Source organism: Siphateles boraxobius, unplaced genomic scaffold (assembly GCF_051911475.1).
Source record: "Siphateles boraxobius isolate OS27281-9 unplaced genomic scaffold, OSU_SipBor_1 8, whole genome shotgun sequence".
In the NCBI taxonomy this organism is placed as follows: domain Eukaryota; kingdom Metazoa; phylum Chordata; class Actinopteri; order Cypriniformes; family Leuciscidae; genus Siphateles; species Siphateles boraxobius.
The window spans coordinates 36,383,283-36,405,913 of NW_027509208.1; the positions used below are offsets into that span (position 1 = coordinate 36,383,283).

General features: G+C 36.7%; 1 protein-coding gene across 1 annotated transcript in view; it reads left to right on the forward strand.

Moving 5' to 3' along the window:
* Nucleotides 1-17,636, forward strand: part of clic5b (chloride intracellular channel 5b) — a 31,884-nt gene extending 14,248 nt beyond the window's left edge. Inside the window, exons 2-6 of the mRNA XM_077219569.1 lie at nt 12,502-12,611; nt 12,953-13,078; nt 13,530-13,636; nt 14,978-15,159; nt 16,731-17,636. Coding sequence (XP_077075684.1) covers nt 12,502-12,611; nt 12,953-13,078; nt 13,530-13,636; nt 14,978-15,159; nt 16,731-16,895 — 690 coding nt within the window. The 3' untranslated portion in view covers nt 16,896-17,636. The remainder of the gene's footprint in view (nt 1-12,501; nt 12,612-12,952; nt 13,079-13,529; nt 13,637-14,977; nt 15,160-16,730) is intronic.
* The last annotated feature ends 4,995 nt before the right edge of the window (nt 17,637-22,631 follow it).

Sequence of the window (22,631 nt, forward strand, 5' to 3'; positions counted from 1 at the left end):
CTTTCAGATTTCTTAAAAATTAATATTTAAAATCATAAAAATCCAATTGACTTTCATTGCAACAGTTCAAATTGAGCCAATACTACGGTGGCCCAGTAGTGCACAACAAATAAACTCAAATCTAAACTCCCTGAAACCCTAGACTCAATTAAACTACCATTCTATACGATATGTACTAATGAACTTTATCTATCTATCTATCTATCTATCTATCTATCTATCTATCTATCTATCTATCTATCTATCTATCTATCTATCTATCTATCTCTTTCTATCTATCTATCTATCTATCTATCTATCTATCTCTCTCTCTCTATCTATCTATCTATCTATCTCTATCTATCTATCTATCTATCTATCTATCTATCTATCAAACTATCTATCTATCTATCTATCTATCTATCTATCTATCTATCTATCTATCTATCTATCTATCTATCTATCTATCAAACTATCTATCTCTATCTATCTATCTATCTATCTATCTATCTAACCTATCTATCTATCTATCTATCTATCTATCTATCTATCTATCTATCTATCTATCTATCTATCTATCTATCTATCAAACTATCTCTATCTATCTATCTATCTATCTATCTATCTATCTATCTATCTATCTATCTATCTATCTATCTATCTATCTATCTATCTATCTATCTATCTATCTATCTATTTATCTATCTAACCTATCTATCTTTCTTTCTAACTAATCTATCTTTCTTTCTAACTAATCTATCTTTCTTTCTAACTAATCTAACTAATCTATCTTTCTTTCTTTCTAACTAGTATATCTTTCTTTCTTTCTTTCTTTCTTTCTAACTAATCTTTCTTTCTAACAAATCTATCTTTCTTTCTAACTAATCTTTCTTTCTAACAAATCTTTTTTCTTTTTAACTAATATTTCTTTCTTTCTAACTAGTATATCTTTCTTTATTTCTTTCTAACTAATCTTTTTATAACTAATCTTTATTTCTTTCTATCTAATCTTTCTTTCTAACTAATCTATCTTTATTTATTTCTAACTAAACTTTTTTCTTTTTTTCTAACTAATCTTTCTCTTTATTTCTTTCTAACTAATCTTTCTTTCTAACTGATCTCTTTCTTTCTAACTAATCTTTCTTTCTTTCTTTCTACCTAATCTATCTTTCTTTCTTTCTTTCTTTCTAAACTTTCTTTCTTTTTTCCTAACTAAACTTTCTTTCTTTTTTATAACTAATCTTTCTTTCTTTCTTTCTTTCTTTCTTTCTTTCTTTCTTTCTAACAAATCTTTCTTTCTAACTAATCTTTCTTTCTAACTGATCTCTTTCTTTCTAACTAATCTTTCTTTCTAACTGATTTCTTTCTTTCTACCTAAACTTTCTTTCTTTCTAGCTAATCTTTCTTTCTTTCTAACTAATCTTTCTTTCTTTCTAACTAATCTTTCTTTCTTTCTACCTAATCTATCTTTCTTTCTTTCTAATTAATATTTCTTTCTAACCAATCTATCTTTCTTTCTTTCTAACTAATATATCTTTCTTTCTTTCTAACTAATCTTTCTTTCTAACTAATCCATCTTTCTTTCTTTCTTTCTAACTAATCTATCTTTCTTTCTTTCTAACTAATCTTTTTTCTTTCTTTCTAACTAATCTATCTATCTTTCTTTCTTTCTTTCTAACTAATCTATCTATCTTTCTTTCTTTCTAAATAATCTATCTTTCTTTCTTTCTAACTAATCTTTTTTCTTTCTTTCTAACTAATCTATCTATCTTTCTTTCTTTCTTTCTAACTAATCTATCTATCTTTCTTTCTTTCCAACTAATCTATCTATCTTTCTTTCTAACTAATCTTTCTTTCTACCTAATCTATCTTTCTTTCTTTCTAACTAATATATCTTTCTTTCTTTCTAACTAATCTTTCTTTCTAACTAATCCATCTTTCTTTCTTTCTTTCTAACTAATCTATCTTTCTTTCTTTCTAAATAATCTATCTTTCTTTCTTTCTAACTAATCTTTATTTCTTTCTAACTAATCTTTTTTCTTTCTTTCTAACTAATCTATCTTTCTTTCTTTCTAACTAATCTATCTTTCTTTCTTTCTAAATAATCTATCTTTCTTTCTTTCTAACTAATCTTTATTTCTTTCTAACTAATCTTTTTTCTTTCTTTCTAACTAATCTATCTTTCTTTCTTTCTAACTAATCTATCTATCTTTCTTTCTTTCTAAATAATCTATCTTTCTTTCTTTCTAACTAATCTTTTTTTTTCTTTCTTTCTAACTAATCTATCTATCTTTCTTTCTTTCTTTCTAACTAATCTATCTATCTTTCTTTCTTTCCAACTAATCTATCTATCTTTCTTTCTAACTAATCTTTCTTTCTACCTAATCTATCTTTCTTTCTTTCTAACTAATATATCTTTCTTTCTTTCTAACTAATCTTTCTTTCTAACTAATCCATCTTTCTTTCTTTCTTTCTAACTAATCTATCTTTCTTTCTTTCTAAATAATCTATCTTTCTTTCTTTCTAACTAATCTTTATTTCTTTCTAACTAATCTTTTTTCTTTCTTTCTAACTAATCTATCTCTCTTTCTTTCTAACTAATCCATCTTTCTTTCTTTCTTTCTAAGTAATCTTTTTTTCTTTCTTTCTAACTAATCTTTTTTCTTTCTTTCTAACTAATCTATCTTTCTTTCTTTCTAACTAATCTATCTTTCTTTCTTTCGAACTAATCTTTCTTTCTAACTAATCCATCTTTCTTTCTTTCTTTCTAAGTAATCTTTTTTTCTTTCTTTCTAACTAATCTTTTTTCTTTCTTTCTAACTAGTCTATCTTTCTTTCTTTCTAACTAATCTATCTTTATTTATTTCTAACTAATCTATCTTTCTTTTTTCTAACTAATTTTTCTCTATTTTTTTCTAACTAATCTTTCTTTCTTTCTATCTTTCTTTGTAACTAATCTTTCTTTCAACTAATCTTTCTTTCTAACTAATCTTTCTTTCTTTCTAACTAATCTTTCTTTCTAACCAATCTATCTTTCTTTCTAACTAATCTTTCTTTCTAAGTAATCTATCTTTCTTTCTTTATTTCTAACTAATCTATCTATCTTTCTTTCTAACTAATCTATCTTTCTTTCTTTCTAACTAATCTTTCTTTCTTTCTAACTAATCTTTTTTCTTTCTTTCAAACTAATCTTTTTTCCTTTCTTGCTAACTAATCTTTCTTTCTAACCAATCTATCTTTCTTTCTAACTAATATATGTCACGTGTAGGAGAGAGGACCCAAAAGCAAAGGGCAGTTTGACAAAGTTTATTAGTTCAGGCAAAATAACACAGGTGGCACATAAGGCGAATAAATCCAACTGAAGAAAGTCTCATCCAAAGGAAAACGGAAAGTCTCTCAGTAATAGAACAGAAATGTACGGTCAGGACCGGCAACGGGAAGTCCCCGGAGGATGAGACAGGCTGGGTCCGTAGAGAGCACGGGAACGCCAATCCTTGACCACTCACGTTAGCTGAAGAAGTAACAAAGCAGAGACGAGGTAACACGGTAGACAGATTGAGGCACGCACCAGACAGGACACGACACGACAGGGCTTGGTTCAGCAGGTACACAGGTACGTAACCTATGGCAATAATCTGACAAAGAACAAAGGACAGGGAAGACTAGAAATAGAGAGTCTAATCAGAGAAAGAGGGAACCAGCTGGGGAGGAGAAGAGGGAGAGTGATGAGGTGATGAGAGACAGCTGAGAGCGGCAGAGATAATGAATGGGAATGTGTGTGTGTAAATGGATGTAATAAAGAGTGTGACCAGGAGAGGGTGGTAGAGTGTAAGAGGAGGATACCGGGATCATGACAGTACCCCCCCCCTCAAGGAGCGCCTCCTGGCGCAACGGAGGAGGAGGACTGGCGGGAGCGGTAGAAGTCATCGATCAACGAGCGGTCCACGACGTCCCGGGAAGGAATCCAACTTCTCTCCTCAGGACCGTATCCCTCCCAATCAACCAGAAACTGATGACCCCGACCCCGGGGGCGCACGTCGAGAAGTTTGCGAACCCTGTAGATGGGAGCGCCTTCAACACGGATAGGGGTAGTGACAGGACGGGGAGGAACACGAGTAACGGGTTTAATACATGATACGTGAAAAACCGGGTGAACGCGTCGAAGATTGGCAGACAATTTGAGTCTGACTGAGACAGGACTGAGTATCTTAAGGACGCGGAAAGGCCCGATGAATTTAGGGGCCAGTTTACGCGAAGAGGATTGGAGAGGAAGATTAAGGGTAGACAGCCAAACCCTCTGCCCAACGGAATAACGGGGGCTTTTGACACGACGTCTATTAGCGGCCCGCCGGGTGCGAGCACGAGACTTCAATAGAGCAGACCTGACCCCTCTCCAAGTACGCTTAGCACGTTGAATGAAGGCTTGTACCGACGGCATCTTAGAGTCTGTATCTTGTGACGAAAAAAGCGGAGGCTGGTAGCCGAGACAACACTGAAAAGGGGATAGACCAGTGGCAGAAGACGGAGCGGAATTAAGTGCGTACTCCGCCCAGGGGAGCTGCTCTGACCAGGAAGCCGGATTGCGGAAAGCGAGGCTACGGAGAATGCGACCGATTATCTGGTTTGCTCGTTCGGCTTGGCCATTGGTCTGTGGGTGAAAGCCGGAGGAGAGACTAGCCGACGCTCCAATAAGGCGACAAAACTCCCTCCAGAACAGGGAAGAGAACTGGGGACCCCTATCGGAAACGACGTCGGAGGGAAGACCATGTATCTTAAAGATCTTGTCGACGACAATCTGGGCGGTCTCCCTAGCAGACGGGAGTTTAGGTAAAGGAATAAAGCGGGCGGTCTTAGAAAAACGATCAACGACAGTAAGTATCACGGTGTTCCCCTCAGAGGAGGGGAGACCCGTGATAAAGTCCATGGCGACGTGAGACCATGGGCGAGACGGTAACGGAAGGGGACGCAGCAACCCGGCCGGGGGAGAATTACCAGATTTAGTCTGAGCGCAAACGGCACACGAAGCGACGAAACGGCGAATGTCGCGCTCACGAGAGGGCCACCAGAATCTTTGGCGGACCGCGGCGAGCGTGCCCCTAACGCCGGGATGGGCAAACAGTTTGGATGAATGGCCCCACTGAAAGACCGCGAGACGAGCAGAAGGAGGAACGTACAAAAGACCCTTAGGACAAAGACGAGGAGTAACGGCGTGGGCCAGAGAGCGCTTGACCAAACGTTCTATTCCCCAGACAGCTGCGCCCACCACCACGCCCTGAGGAAGGATCTCCTCCTTATTGGGAACAACCTCTGGGGAAGCAAACTGTCGCGAAAGAGCATCAGGCTTGAGGTTCTTAGACCCGGGGCGGAAGGAGATGGAAAAATCGAAACGCGTAAAGAAAAGTGCCCAACGAGCCTGACGAGCGCAGAGCCTCTTCGCAGAACGAATGTACTCTAAATTTCTATGGTCCGTCCAGACAACGAACGGGACTGAGGCACCCTCAAGCCAGTGACGCCACTCTCCGAGAGCTAAACGGATGGCCAATAACTCGCGATTGCCAACATCATAATTTCGTTCGGCGGGCGAAAGACGATGCGAATAGTAGGCGCAGGGATGAACCTTCTCATCAGAAGATGAGCGTTGGGAGAGAATAGCTCCAACGCCCACCTCTGATGCATCAACTTCAACAATGAACTGTCTAGAGATATCAGGAGTTCGTAAGATCGGGGCGGAGGAAAAAAGGGACTTGAGGCGATCAAAAGCTGTCTGAGCTCCCTCCGACCAGGAAAATCGGACCCTGGCGGACGTGAGGGCAGAAAGAGGGGCGGCGATCTGACTAAAGTTACGGATAAACCGACGATAAAAATTTGCAAAGCCTAAAAAACGTTGAAGAGCAACGCGCGACTCAGGCACTGGCCATTCCGTGACCGCACGGACCTTGGAGGAATCCATGCTAACGCCCTCAGCGGAAATTACCGAACCAAGAAATGAGATGGACTGCGCGTGGAAGGTACATTTCTCGGCCTTAACAAACAGTCGGTTCTCGAGGAGACGTTGGAGAACTTGTCGAACGTGTAGAGTGTGTACTTGGAGAGAGGGAGAGAAAATTAAAATATCGTCAAGGTAGACAAAAACGAAAATGTTCAACATGTCTCTGAGCACGTCGTTAATTAACGCCTGGAACACGGCGGGAGCGTTGACCAGCCCGAAAGGAAGAACGCGATATTCAAAGTGTCCTAAGGGGGTGTTAAACGCCGTCTTCCACTCGTCCCCCTCCCTAATGCGGACAAGGTGGTAAGCATTACGAAGATCTAGTTTAGAAAAGATCTTGGCCCCCTGCAAGATTTCGAAGGCAGAAGACATGAGAGGCAAGGGATAACGGTTCTTGACCGTGATGTCATTCAAGCCTCGATAATCTATGCAGGGGCGTAATGTACCATCTTTCTTCTTAACGAAGAAAAAACCCGCACCGGCAGGGGAGGAGGAAGACACAATGGTACCAGCTTCGAGCGAGTCAGAAAGATACTTCTCTAGAGCTTCGCGTTCGGGGGCGGAGAGAGAGTAAAGTCTACCCCGGGGAGGGGTGGTGCCAGGAAGGAGGTCGATAGCGCAGTCATACGGTCGATGGGGAGGAAGAGAAGTGGCCCTGGAACGACTGAAGACCGCTCGAAGATCATGGTACTCCCGCGGGACCCCGGACAAATCACCCGGCTCCTCCTGAAAGACAGAGACAGAAGAGACAGGAGAAACAGCAGACATCAAACACTTGACATGACACGACAAATTCCATGAAAGAATTGAACCTCTAGACCAGTTAATCTGAGGATTATGCTCGACTAACCAGGGATGTCCTAAAACAACAGGGTTAAAAGGAGAATGCAAAACTAGAAAAGAAATTGTCTCTTGATGATTACCAGAGATGGTGAGACTCACCGGAGCAGTGGCAAAGCGCACTCTAGAGAGGATACTACCATCAAGGGCGTGGACAGGGGTGGAGTCTTTACGTTCAATGAGGGCAATCCCCTGTTCTCGAGCCCAAGTCTCATCCACAAAATTTCCCTCGGCTCCCGAATCGATCAAAACCGGACAGGAGGTGGAAAACCCTGGCCAGCGGAGAAGAGCAGAGAAAGTAGTGCGTGCGCGTGACGGAGGGTCTAGGGTTGAAGCGCTCACCAGTAACCCTCTCTCTACTGGTGAGCCTTGGCTTTTACCGGGCAGGAGGCGACACGATGGGAGGCGGAAGCGCAGTACATGCAGAGACGAGCCGTTATACGGCGCTGGCGTTCGGCCGCGGAGATTCGTAAACCACCCAGCTGCATAGGCTCGGAGTCAGTGAAAGGCGGCGGTGTAGAAGAGCGAGCCGGGGTAGAGAAAAGTGCCCTCTCAAGGCTGCGGCTGCGGCGGCGCATGTCGAAGCGCCTCTCCACACGAATGGCCATATCAATAAGAGGATCCAGTCGAGTGGGTGATTCACGGGCGAGGATCTCATCCTTAATGTCAGCATTGAGCCCTTCGAGGAAACGGGCTACTAAGGCAGGCTCGTTCCAGTCACATGAAGCAGATAAGGTACGAAATTCAATCGAAAAATCTGCTGCTGACCTTCTCCCTTGACGAAGCGTAGACAAAAGACGGGAAGCCTCCGCTCCGAATGCAGAACGGTCAAAAACCCGCAGCATCTCCTCCTTGAAGGAGGAATAACGGCAGAGACAGTCAGCCTCCGAACTCCACACAGCTGTTCCCCACTCCCGCGCCCGGCCAGCCAGCAAGGAGATGACGAAGGCGATGCGAGAGCGATCCTCAGCGTATGTGGAAGTCTGTAGTGAAAAGACAACCTCACACTGAGTCAAAAAGGATCTACATTCCTTGGGCTCACCGGAATAGCACGGCGGGTTGTTCACTCTCGGCTCAGGCGTGTCACGGCTTCTAGAGGTGGAGGATTCCACTCGGAGGTGATTAAGCTGTTGTGAGATATCGGTCATGCGAGTAGCAAGAGAATCCATGGCATGGTGAGCGGCGGCCAGTTCATCCTCATGACGGCCCAGCATGGCTCCCTGGATCTCAAGTGCAGATTGAAGAGGACTCTCCCTTGCTGGGTCCATTTCTGGTCAGATTATTCTGTCACGTGTAGGAGAGAGGACCCAAAAGCAAAGGGCAGTTTGACAAAGTTTATTAGTTCAGGCAAAATAACACAGGTGGCACATAAGGCGAATAAATCCAACTGAAGAAAGTCTCATCCAAAGGAAAACGGAAAGTCTCTCAGTAATAGAACAGAAATGTACGGTCAGGACCGGCAACGGGAAGTCCCCGGAGGATGAGACAGGCTGGGTCCGTAGAGAGCACGGGAACGCCAATCCTTGACCACTCACGTTAGCTGAAGAAGTAACAAAGCAGAGACGAGGTAACACGGTAGACAGATTGAGGCACGCACCAGACAGGACACGACACGACAGGGCTTGGTTCAGCAGGTACACAGGTACGTAACCTATGGCAATAATCTGACAAAGAACAAAGGACAGGGAAGACTAGAAATAGAGAGTCTAATCAGAGAAAGAGGGAACCAGCTGGGGAGGAGAAGAGGGAGAGTGATGAGGTGATGAGAGACAGCTGAGAGCGGCAGAGATAATGAATGGGAATGTGTGTGTGTAAATGGATGTAATAAAGAGTGTGACCAGGAGAGGGTGGTAGAGTGTAAGAGGAGGATACCGGGATCATGACAATATATGTTTCTTTCTTTCTAACTAATCTTTCTTTCTAAGTAATCCATCTTTCTTTCTTTCTTTCTTTCTTTCTTTCTTTCTTTCTTTCTAACTAATCTATCTTTCTTTCTTTCTAACTGATCTATCTTTCTTTCTTTCTAACTAATCTTTCTTTCTTTCTAACAAATCTTTTTTCTTTCTAACTAATCTGTCTATATTTCTTTCTTTCTAACTAATCTTTCTTTCTTTCTAACTAATCTATCTATCTTTCTTTCTTTCTAACTAATCTTTCTTTCTTTCTAACTAATCTATCTTTCTTTCTTTCTTTCTAACTAATCTTTCTAATCTATCTATCTTTCTTTCTTTCTAACTAATATATCTTTCTTTCTTTCTAACTAATCTTTCTTTCTTTCTAACTAATCTATCTATCTTTCTTTCTAACTAATCTTTTTTCTTTCTTTCTAACTAATCTATCTATCTATCTATCTATCTTTCTTTCTTTCTTTCTAACTAATCTATCTTTCTTTCTAACTAATATATATTTCATTCTTTCTAACTAATCTTTCTTTCTTTCTAAATAATCTTTTTTCTTTCTTTCTAACTAATATTTCTCTTTATTTTTTTTAACTAATCTTTCTTTCTTTCTTTCTAACTGATCTTTCTTTCTAACTAATCTTTCTTTTTTTCTAACTAATCTTTCTTTCTTTCTTTCTTTCTTTCTACCTATCTATCTTTCTTTCTTTCTAACTAATCTATCTTTCTTTCTTTCTAACTAATCTTTCTTTCTTTCTTTCTAACTAATCTATCTTTCTTTCTTTCTAACTAATCTTTCTTTCTTTCTAACCAAGCTTTTTTCTTTCTTTCTAACTAATCTTTCTCTTTCTTTTTAACTAATCTTTCTTTCTTTCTTTCTAACTAATCTTTCTTTCTACCTAATCTTTCTTTCTTTCTACCTAATCTTTCTTTCTTTCTACCTAATCTTTCTTTCTTTTTTCTAACTAATCTTTCTTTCTAACTAATCTTTCTTTCTTTCTAACTGATCTATCTTTCTTTCTAACTAATCTTTCTTTCTTTCTAACTGATCTATCTTTCTTTCTAACTAATCTATATTTTTTCTTTCTTTGTTTCTTTCTTTCTTTCTTTCTTTCTTTCTTTCTTTCTTTCTTTCTTTCTTTCTTTCTAATTTATCTTTCTTTCTTTCTAACTAATCTTTCTGTCTTTCTAACTAATCTTTCTTTCTTTCTTTCTACCTAATCTTTCTTTCTACCTAATCTTTCTTTCTTTCTAACTAATCTTTCTTTCTTACTAATCCATCTTTCTTTCTTTCTTTAATCTATCAATCTTTCTTTCTTTCTAACTAATCAATCTTTCTTTCTTTCTAACTAATCTTTTTTCTTTCTTTCTAACTAATCTATCTATCTTTCTTTCTAACTAATCTATCTTTCTTTCTTTCTTTCTAACTAATCTTTTTTTCTTTCTGTCTAACTAATCTATCTTTCTTTCTTTCTAACTAATCTTTTTTTCTTTCTGTCTAACTAATCTTTCTTTCTAATTAATCATTTTTTCTTTCTTTCTAACTAAGCTTTCTTTCTAACTAATATTTTTTCTTTCTTTCTTACTAATCTTTCTTTCTTTCTAACTGATCTATCTTTCTTTCTAACTAATATTTCTTTCTAAGCTCTCTTTTTAACTAATCTGTCTTTCTAACTAATCTCTATATTTCTTTCTTTCTAATTAATCTTTCTTTCTTTCTAACTAATCTTTCTCTCTTTCTTTCTAACTAATCTTTCTTTCTAACTAATCTTTATTTTATTGAAACTAATCTTTCTATTTATCTAATTAATCTTTCTTTTCTTTCTAACTATTTTTTCTTTCTAACTAATCCATCTATCAAACTTCATACTACTTTAAACTTCAAACTATTTTAAACTTCTTCAAACTCTCTGGTCCGGCTTTTTCAAGCCAACTTAAAGTTTGTCTCATCAAACTTTTTTTTCTAGATATGACTTAGTATCTCATTATTATGAGAAACTTTCTCAATATAATGAGATACTAAGTCATAATTATGAAAAACTTTCTCAATATAACGAGATATTAAGTAATAATTATGAGAAACTTTCTCAGATGACTTAGATCATCTTTTTTTTCTCAACTATGGCGGAAACGGGCTTCCATAGAATGTGTTAAGGCCTTTACTTCACAAAATTATGAATCAGGATGAATTATTTAGCCTTAATAATTTAATGCTTTTAGCAAAAAACCCACCAAACCACAAGTATAATCTGTACCATTTTACAAAATAACATAAGAAAATAACAATAAGAAAGAAATAATTAAGAACACAGCTCACCTTCAATACATTGCACTTATTGGAAAACCTCTAGTTTGTCTTCAGAGATTTAGGCATTCATATATTAACATGTATTGAGCGATTTATGAGAAATATATATTTATGAGAAACACTGTTGAAAGTGGATGGAACTGAGCACCACAACACACTTGTAGCCAATCAGCAGTAGGGGGCGTGTCCTCTCATGATGGGGGAGGAGAGAGTGAGAAAGAGGGAGATTTGTAGAAAGAGGATGAGAGACATTACAAAAGAGAAAAGCTCAGAGGAATATCACTGGAAAAAGAAGGGTTATGATCAGGCAAGAGCTTTAGGGCCACGTTAATATTAGAAAGGCTTTTCAGCGCTGGAGAGGCCTTAAGTGTGAAGGGCTGAAAACAGCCGCTGAGGTTGCGTTGTTTCTGCTCCATATGCGAGTAACACTGGTTTTGCTATAATTCACATTAATATATGCTGTTGTTGTAATGTTAGCTATAGTAACAGGACAGTTTTGAGTGTCATTGTTTGTCTGGAGCTGCTGCTGGCGATTAACAACCAACTCTTGCTTGTATATAATATAATAATAATAATTTGTTAAATTAATAAAGCGCTTTTCTAGGTATTTAAATCGCTTTACATATGGAAGGGGGAATCTCATCAACATACTCTTGCGTACTGTCTTCATTTTTGTTCTTCATCATAATTTTTTCATCATCTTTGCTTTATTTTTCGCGGAGCATTATTTTCCCATAACTTCAGAAATATGTCCATTAAGACACCCAATCTTGCATTGATGTCTGTGCATTTTGGGGGCGGGGCAATGAAGGGAGGGGTGTGTTTGTTTGGGTGGATTTCAAATATCGACAGTGTTTTTAAGAAATCGCTTACTGCACCTTTAATACAGAACATGGATTGTTAACACTACTTAAAGCCTTCATCTATAATGCATTATAAAGGTATTCATAATGTACGTTATAATGCATTATAATGTCACATGTCACTTTCACTATATATTTTCATAAATAAATGTAACCAAAATTAAAATTCATTATAATATTTGCAAGATCCTTGTTACATCTGAAATTGGTTGTTTGTCATGTGTTTTAATGCATTATACTTTCCATTTAATTATAATAAGTATTATAATGTATTATAACTGTGGTTACAATTATTCATGAGACCATGCAATGCATTATAAGGTGCATTACAAGGCATTACAAATATTTGATAATGCATTATATAATAAAGGCTTTAAGTAAAGTGCTACCCATAGAGCTTATCTGACAACCTTTAAGCGATTTTTTTAATTGAAAATTTCCTTGTAGTTTGACTTCCAAGTTAACGTCCATCAAAACATTAAAGCAGCAGCAGGGGGCGCTATGACACTTTATCATTCTCAATCCAGTCTCTTCCCTCTCGAACATGTTCCATTAAGATAAATGAAGACTCACTGATTCCTGGAGGTGATGTATATGTAAAGATGTGTCTCTTTGTGTTTGCAGGCTGGTTGTGATGGCGAGAGCATCGGAAACTGTCCGTTCTCCCAACGCCTCTTCATGATCCTCTGGCTCAAAGGTGTCGTCTTCAACGTCACCACTGTCGACCTCAAGAGGTGAGGACTTTATTCACCTGATAAATCTAATGACAAGAAATCTACATTATCATATTAAATAAATGTCAGTTACAAATGCCATGTGTTCATGTTGCTAATTGACATTTCTATTGGATATTAAATCTATAAAAAGTTATTACAGTATTTGCAGTCAGTTTTAGATTATTAAACATTGGTTTGAGCTTTGACAGGAAAACTGGATCATTACATTTGAGAAATATCAGTCAAATATAGTTCAGAATTGTATTCATTGTACGATTTGTTATACGACCTACATTTGTTCTGCAGTGAGTAATAACATTAAGAAATTAATAAAATATTTAATTGTTGTTGTTGTTCAGGAAACCAGCTGATTTGCACAATTTGGCTCCAGGCACTCACCCTCCTTTCCTGACCTATAACGGTGAGGTGAAGACAGACATTAACAAGATCGAGGAGTTCCTGGAGGAGGTTTTGGCACCACCGAAGTAAGCTCATTTTTACAAACACACTATAGAAACTGTAAACCTGCGGTTCTCAACTGGTTTTCCTTCAGGATCCAGATTTTGCATGGGACATCAGTCACAGTCAAACAAAGCACCAAAATTGTATACTGAAGTAAACAAACATCAAACATTCAAATCTATTTATATTACTAAGAATAGCATATCTAGCATCACAGCATCACTTAATGGGACAAGTTATCAAAATCTAATTTGATTAGCATTTATTTTTATATTATTTATCATTTTTTTCATGGCCTATGACCCATTTTTAGGTCACAACCCACCAGTTAAGAACCGCAGCTCTAGACTTCCAAGAATTTTTTTTCCCCTTGTATAATGTATATTGTATTAAACATCACATTAAACCACTGTGAACTAGAACTGTAAAGAATACTGACACATGTTTTTCTATGTACCTTTCCTTGTGTCCAAGGTACCCCAAACTTGCAGCCAGGCACAGGGAGTCAAACACAGCTGGGAATAACATATTTGCAAAGTTCTCAGCTTTCATAAAAAACACAAAGCCAGATGCGAATGAAGGTATGCATGTCAAACTGGATCAAACTGATTGAATGAATGAATGAATGGATATATTGTGTTTTGGTCAGTACACTGAAACAGGGCAAAGTTAAATTCGGTTAACTCTATATGGAATTCATAGTGCTGTAAACATCCTACGTATTTTAGCATTCAATTATGACTAGTGTTCATTTTTTAGAGGGGCTATGTTTTTAGTAGGAAAGTGCCAAAATAGACATTTTGGCTGAAATGATAACTATTTTTTGATGTGGTTGATAGACGATAACCAATGATGACTGATATAAATATTTGCAGTTTTGCCAGTATTTAAACGACGTACATATGGCACCTGGCAGCCAAAGAAAATATTTTTTTAAGAATAATAATAAAAAATGAATCATATTAAATATAAGAATATTATATTTATATTCAGATATTATATTCCATTATATTCACACTACCGTTCAAATGGTAAGGGGTCTTTAAAGGATGAATTAAATAGATCAAAAGTGAGGCATTTATAAAGTTTTCTATTTCAAATAAATGCTGTTCTAGAACTTTCTATTAATGGAGCGTAAAATAATTAATTTTCAAAAACATAAAAAATTTTTTTTTACCAAAACCTTTGAACGGTATTGTTGTATGTAATATTAAATGTCATATTTGGTATTAATATTATAACATTGAAAAAAGTGCTTCCAATATCAAACTAATCAGAATATCACCAATATATATATATATAACAAAAAAGATTAATATTGACATATGGTCCCCCATATATACATATATATTGTGTGAAAAAATAAATCATTAAAGTGGTTTGTTTAAAAACCTTATAAATATGAAGTAAGGTGGCAAGGTGGGCCTTTTTACGGGGCAAAAGGCACAAACTATTGTATATCAAATACCATACTAACATACATATTCTTCTGTCATTGATAAACTTAATTACCGTAATTACCGCTACTTTAATTACCTTGAACAAACTCAGAATCATTAACAAGACCTTTGTCTCAAAATATGGTGAATCATTTTGTCAGTTCTCATTTGCTACATAAATCTACAAAATTATAAAAAACATTAAATATCTGATCAAATTAGCTCAGAATCAACTTTGCGTTGGTGTCCGTGATAGCGCCGGGGATCGGCCAAATTTGAGATTTTAGCTGATCTGAATTTTTGTGCCATCTAGTGGTATAAAAAAGAATAAAGTCAAAATACGCCTTTTACCCCGGTGTGCCTTTAGTCCCGTTACCCTATGTTTTTAAAATTTTTGCCAACAGATTTTACCATTCACAATCAAATACACTGCCAAAACACACACATTGTGGTTATATTGGTTATTATGTGCTGTTTTGTTAGCTCTGGAGAAGGGTTTGACAAAGGCACTCAAGAAGCTGGACGACTACCTGAACAGTCCCTTGCCTGATGAGGTAGATGCCGACAGCATGGAGGAGGAGAAGGCCTCCAACCGCAAGTTCCTGGATGGGAACGATCTGACTCTGGCAGACTGCAACCTGCTGCCAAAGCTCCACATAGTGAAGGTGAGCCGAGCCGCTGAAGGGGACTTGACACTAGCAGTTGGCCTGCAGTTTTTTGGGGGGGTAACCAAGGAGGTCTGCAATACCCGGAGAGAGCTATCTGTTAACATTCTCATTCATCTCAATGGCAGTTTTGGGGGAAATTTGGACTCTTGGAGGATAGTCATGAAGAAGATGCTGTTTGCTGCCATATGGTGCAGTTATGGCATTTACCAGCAGGGGGCCATGCTACCAGCAAATCCCATAAAGGAATAATGGGAATAGTTCACTTAAAAATGAAAATCCTGTCATATTTACTCACCCTCGTGTTGTTCCAATGTTGTATGAGTTTCTTTCTTCTGCTGAACACAAAGATAGATATTTTGAAGAATGTTGGTAACCAGACAGTTGATGGACCCCCCCCCCCCCCCAAAAAAAATACTATGGTAAATGGGGTCCAGCAACATTCTTCAAAATATCTTCTTTTCTGTTCAGCAGAAGAAAGAAACTCATACGGGTTTGGAACAACATGAGGGCGAGTAAATATGACAGGATTTTCATTTTTAAGTGTGCTATTCCTAATAATGTATGTTACACTCTTAAAAAGAAAGGTTTTCTTTCAGCTGATCCAATTATACACTACTGTTCCAAAGTTTGGGATTGTTAGGATTTTTAAAGGTTTTTGAAAGTTTTGTTTTGATAAATGTTTTGAAAAGTCTCTTATTCTCACCAAGGCTGCATTTATTTGAACAAAATGACAGTAATTTATTCCATATTTTTCAGCATCATTACTCCAGTCTTCAGTGTCACATGATCCTTCAGAAATCATTCTAGTATGCTGTTTTGAGGCTCAAGAAACATTTATTATTATCCTCAATTTGACATTAGTTGTGCTGCTTAATCTTTTCAAGGAAACTGTGATCATTTTTTCAGTATTCTTTGATGAATAGAAAGTCCGAAAGAACATCATGTATTTGAAATAGAAATCTTTTGAAACATTATAAATGTCTTTACTGTCACTTTTGATGCTGAATAAAATAATGAATTTCTTTCACCTAAACTTTTGAACAGCAGTGTATATAATTTAAAAGTTTAAAGAGCGATGGCCTAGTGGCAGACATGTTGAGCTGTGGTGCCTATGCAGACAATGAAGATTTAAGGGCCGTTCACACCAAGGACGATAATGGTAAAAAATTTTAAATATAAAAGAATAGCAGAGCCAGTCCAGACCACAACTATTATGATAAAAGCACCGAGAAACAATTTCGTTGGAATTACTTTCAATATATATATTTTTTCAGTTAATGAACGATAAAAACATTGACAGCCAATCAGAAACCACCTGACTTTAAAGAGCTCAAGCATTGAAAGCGGTAGACGACAAAACTACAGCGAGTGCTTAAAATAAACAGAACGATATTGTCCGCTGATGTGGTCTCTATAGTTATCTTTACAGTTATCGTTCTTAGTGTGAACAGGCCTCTCAGCGTATAGATACAGCAGTGCGTAAACAGAAGCCAAATGAAAAGCAGGTTACATTTCTTTTTAAATGGAATTATTTTCATTCATGTTTTTCCATCCATTTTTGTCTGCAGGTCGTTGCCAAGAAATATCGTAACTATGACATTCCCAGCGATTTGACGGGAGTGTGGCGTTATCTGAACAGTGCGGATGAACAAGAGGAGTTCATGAACACACGAGCTGCAGACAACGAGATCGAGTTGGCATATCAGGACGTGGCTAAGAGGCTAACCAAGTAAACTGATGAATAAATTCGACACAACCAGACCTGGGGATATTTTCTTGAGGAAGAGTTGATGTTCCATGTAATTCGAAACTTGATCCCTAACTACAAGTTAGTAGTTTTTCATCCAGGGCCCTGATAATCAATCATCCATTGTGCTCTGATATACAATAATTATGAAACACCTCATTTGCCTGAGTCCAGTGACTCAAATGTGAATCCAAAAAATCAGCCAATACTTACAAGCTCTCACTGATCTGTTGCTCATATAAACATCATCCTAAGCAACTTTGCTGTTGTCTCTATTTAAAGAGACTGGACATTACTGTTTTTCTGTTGTTCTCTCTCTCAGCATAGACAACAGTTCTTCCGAATTTTTAATTCTATGTATCATATCATGCACTGATTCTTGAGATATGGGACAAAACATGTTCCAGTGCATCAGAATGAATCAAAGATGACCGCTGGAATATTTAATAGAGCACATCATCATGCCCTCAGCCCCAAACACAATCATTCATATAGATTTAAACTCAAGAAAAATCAGAAATAAAAATATGTAATCCAAAATAGTTTTGATAGATACACTGCCGTTCAAAATTTTGAGGTTGGTAAGATTTAAAAAAAATGTTTTTATGTTCATTTAGTCTGCATTTATTTGATCAAAAACACAGTAAAAGCAGTAATATTGTGAAATATTATTATCATTTATAAGAACTTTTTTCTATTTTATTATATTTTTTAAATATAATTTATTCCTGATATGGAAAGCAGAATTTTCACTATAATTAGGCTACTCCAGTCGTCATTGTCACATAATCCTTCAGAAATCATTTTAATATGCTGATTTGCTGCTCAAGAAACATTTCTTATTATTATCAACGTTAAAAACAGTTGTGCTGCTTCATATTTTTGTGGAAACAGTGATACATTTTTTCTGGATTCTTTGATGAATGGAAAGTTCAGTAACATTTATTAGAAAAATAAATGCTTTTTTACAAAGTAAAAGTCTTTACTGTTACTTCTGATCGATTATTCTTGCTGAATGAAGTATACATTTCTTTGAAAAAAATATCTTACTAACCCTAAACTTTTAAATGTTAGTGTAAACTTTTAACTTTTTTTGTTTAATCTGCATTGTCACAGTACTCAAGAATCATGACAGCTGAAAAACCCTGTTCACTTTGTTTTGTGAGCTGCAGGATAAACTTAAAAGTTAACTAATCAAATATAATTACTAGTTTTTGTACATGTTCCATAGGTTTTTGTTTCCTGAATGTGCACTAAATTAATTTGTTTTTAAGTAACGATTTAATGACGATCTAATTTAATATGTGCCTTCATTAGAAGAAATACAGTGTGGCAAATACAGTATGATAGTTTCTAGCTAAATATCCTGCTCTTTTATTAAACACTGAGAGCCACTTACAGAGTTTCTGCAAACGGTTTACAGAAAATTCCCAATTCTTTATTGCCTCATGTAATTTCTTTGTAAAGTACAAGTTGTTCAGACTTTCCTCTGTTATTCCTCACAACTCATATCATTTTGTCTTCTCAATTCTTGTTGGCTTATCTCAGTGTTTAACATCAATCAACGCTGGATATATCATACTTAAATATTTATTCACAACCCCGTTTATGGGAAATTAACGAGCTGAGGCGGAAAGGAGATTCACGACACACAGCGGTCCACCGAAATGGAGAATAAGGAAATCTGATCGGGCGTTCATCCAGGTCTCCTCCTTTCCACTTAGCACTGCTGGAATATCACAGGGCCCATGATAGGTCCTTGTGGAGCTCCTGCTCTTGTGTGGTTTGGACAAGCGTTTGATATGAAATGAGAGTGTGGCGCCAGAGAGGCCTATTCTGAGTGAAGCTCTATGAATAAAATAATATTTTCACAGTTTGACTTGCATTATTTCTTTTTCCCTGCGCACACGTTTTTGCTAATTGATACCGGTTTATGGAGCCGTTTCTAAGGAAATGGATATTTATTGTAATTGAATGATGAGTGCTAATTGTGCGGTTACGTTTCTGGATCATTCTGGAGTGTTTTTGGACACTTAAGCAACTCAGAAAATGTATGGATGTCATTGCACTAGACTTATCTGTCTGTCTGTCTGCCTAGATACATAATATATATATATATATATATATATATATATATATATATACACACACATACATATGTATATACTATATATATATATATATATATATATATATATATATACACACACATACATATGTATATACTATATATATATATATATATATATATATACACGCACACACATATATATACATATATATATATTTTTTTTTTACTTAACACGTTGATATAGCTATTATGTTAGCTGATGTCTATGTCACCAATATCTAAACTGGGTTTCATTGTCCATTAAATGCAAAGAAACCTACTTTGATCTGGTCGTTTCATCCTTGAGCAAAGATGAGTGATGTCTGCTAACAGATTTAAACATGAGCTTACAGGCCATGGATCAAAGCTCTCCCTTTTGCTTCCACTCTCTCATTATGGCCAAAAGCCATCCAAGCCTGTCTCTATTTTTCCTTAAAAGAGCCTCAAAAGTCTCCGAAGACCTGTGCCCGTCAGATTTACAATAGGGAACGGGACTATTTACCCGAAGTAGGAGCCATCCAGAAATAACAGTGCAGAAAAATAAATGGAGCCTGCTATATTTTTCCACACAAGTAAGAAAATATGCTATAGGACTTGTGCCTCGCTGGTTCGTAATTAGTTCTTAAACATTCTCCGCCTTGGATCTCTGCGTCCACATTCAGCGTTTCTGATAATATACAATGCGGCATTAATGTCAAACATGTCTCACTCTGGTTCAGAGCTGTAACTCTAATCTGTTTGTACAGACTCGAGTGATTCACAGGTCCTTAAGGAGGAGACCCTATAGACAGGGGCTCACTGTCTCTCTCTAGTCCATGCTTGAATCTGTGAATTACCTTCTAAATGAATAATTAACCTACAAATAAAAATTTTGTCATTCAAACGTAGTATTATTTTTTCTGCACTCTTAAAACTTAAAGTTTCTTTATTGGCATCTATTGTTGAAGAAGCTTTTCATTCCTTTTCATTGCACAAAAGGTTCCTTATATTGGAAAAATGTTCTTTAGAATATTAAAATATTCTTCATACTATGAAAATGGTTCTTTTATTAACTGTTTTTGGTTGCAAAATGGTTGCAAAACCCCTCTTTTGGAACCTTTATTTCTAAGAATGTACCATGAAACAAGAGGAAATCTGAAGGAATGTACTAGCTCTGCTGCTGTTATCTTATCCATATAATGAATGTGTGGTTACATTTACAGTTTCTCTGTGGAATTTGAATTTCGCGGGCATTTAATCATTTTCATCCGCACTTTCGTGAGTTTCGCGTGAGGGCAAACGCAGGTTTTTGCCCATTTTCAAGTTGGTTACGCAATTTGACACGCTGACAAATGTAAAGCTGCTTGGTTTGAAAGTGACAGCAGTGCTTCATACATAGTTGTTGAAATATTGTGATAGTTTTGTGTGAAAAACAGAACAAATTCGTTATTTCACAGTAAAGTCTCGCAAATATTATTGTTGTTTTTGTTGAAATCGTATTTAAAGTTCCCATCAAATCAAAATGGAAGTTTTTGGGCTTTTAGTATGAATATTCTAGTCTTACTGTTATAAGCTAGTGTAGTTCAAAACATTTAGAATATATAAGCATTCAAAACTTAGTCTCTCACTTCCAAAATATGGATAAAATGATTTTGAGGACATCACTCTGCACTTCAGCTTCTCTTCGGATATTCTGTCCAATCAAATGCTCTCTAGAATCTAAAGCGTCCCGCCCCAAAATCGAAGCTGTGGCTAAAATTGGTCACTTGTTCAGACATTTATTATTTTCTGCATGGTGCACTATAGGTTATAGGGAACGATTCACAGTGTAAAAATGCTTTCATTGGGGTGAACGAAGTCTGGTTTCACGTTAGTGTCACGTGAACCGCTCAATGCACGTTGCACACACAATCCCCTCTGGTCCAGAGATGCGATACACAGAGTGGATCATATGCACCAGAAAACGTTTCAGACCCATTTGAATTCTGCACAGAATGCTGTATTTGAAAGCGATATAGAGGAGATTGGGAGGAGAAACAATTAGAGATTAGGAGCAAACTGCGGCTTTACCGAGCTGTGACATAAACGAGACGCTATTGGCTATTTTAAAAAGGGGGAGGAGCTGTTCGATATGTCCCACCCTGTCTTCCTGTTTCAGTGGAAATGACGTCAACACATTGAATAATGCTGAATATTTCAAGACACTTCAGGGGGCCTTTAATTAAAAGCGCAAAGAGGCTATTTTACACAAAACCTTTATTTTCTATAACAAAAACATTTTCTGTAAAGTAGGCTATGACTATAGCTGACACTTAGTATTAAAAAATTCTAATTCTAATTTACTAATTCTAGTAAAAAAATAGGGGGGGGGGGGGGGGGGGGTATCACATTTTATGTCATTATTTCATCATCACCCTCTTGTTTATTGCAGTTGCAGAACATGTCCAGCAGATGGAAGTATTACAGCTTTACAACATTCTAATCACATCTTGACCAATGTGTCTGTGGCACAGCAGACACATATCTGAAACTGTACACAAGTGTGTTGAAACAAAGGTTTGACTGTGAACCAGATGAACAAAGTATTAAATTACCACAATCAGTGACAGTTGAGAATGAATCAGTGTTTGAATGAGTGTCTGGTAATGTCTGAGTGACTTGAACGTATAAACAACAGTCAGTACTAGAGCGCGCAACGGTAAAAAAATGGATATTGCCAGATTTATGGAGTATACAAAACCATATATTATTGCTGAACTTCTAAGACTCCTGCAAGTCACCCTATTTAGCCTCATTTTGGTTGTATGTTTGCAGTTCCTCTCCGGATTTCAGTAATATTTAGTTTTTAGGATCACATGAAAGTTTACTGTTGATTTGTGGTCTAGTAGAATGAACTGGTCTCCAGAATTCTGACACAAATGCATTATATCATTTTTATTAGGACAAAGTGGAAGAAACATAAATCCAGGTTTTTCTTGGAGAAACAAAATATCAGGTTTTTCCTCACAATCGTAATGAAGTTGCCATGTGACTGACATGCAGTGGGATTTGATGGAGATTGTTGATCTGACAGGCACACGCCTGTGGCTTCAGTAGAAAGCTGACGACCTAACCAGAGGGATTTCTGGCTCTCCAGAGCTCCAGTCTGGCAGACCAACTGGACATCAAAGCGGAGGAGTGGGGTTTAGTACTCGCCCTGTCATACAGGACTGCTCCAGATCCACAAACACAGAGAAATCAGATACTTTTGAGGTTATTCTACAAAATGGGTGTCATTTGTATATTTCATATATAGCCTACATGTAAAAACAATGAGTCACTGAATAGCTATAATGCCAACATGGAGATTTTTTTGTGTGTGCATGTATATATAATTATATATATATATAGGCTATATATATTGTATTTTGTTACAATTGAGTCAAGAACTCTAGGGTTCTATTTTCAACTCTATTGAACCTTTTTTCTAAGAGTGTATGTATTTATTGTAAGATAGCACAATGGATTTTTAACACATAAGCACAGTATTAATCGTGTATATGTTGAAAATCCTAAAGAATCGTACTTTTATTTAAAACTTACTTTATCAAACTGAAAAAGGCACCTGTTTCATAGAACGACATTTTCATTTTT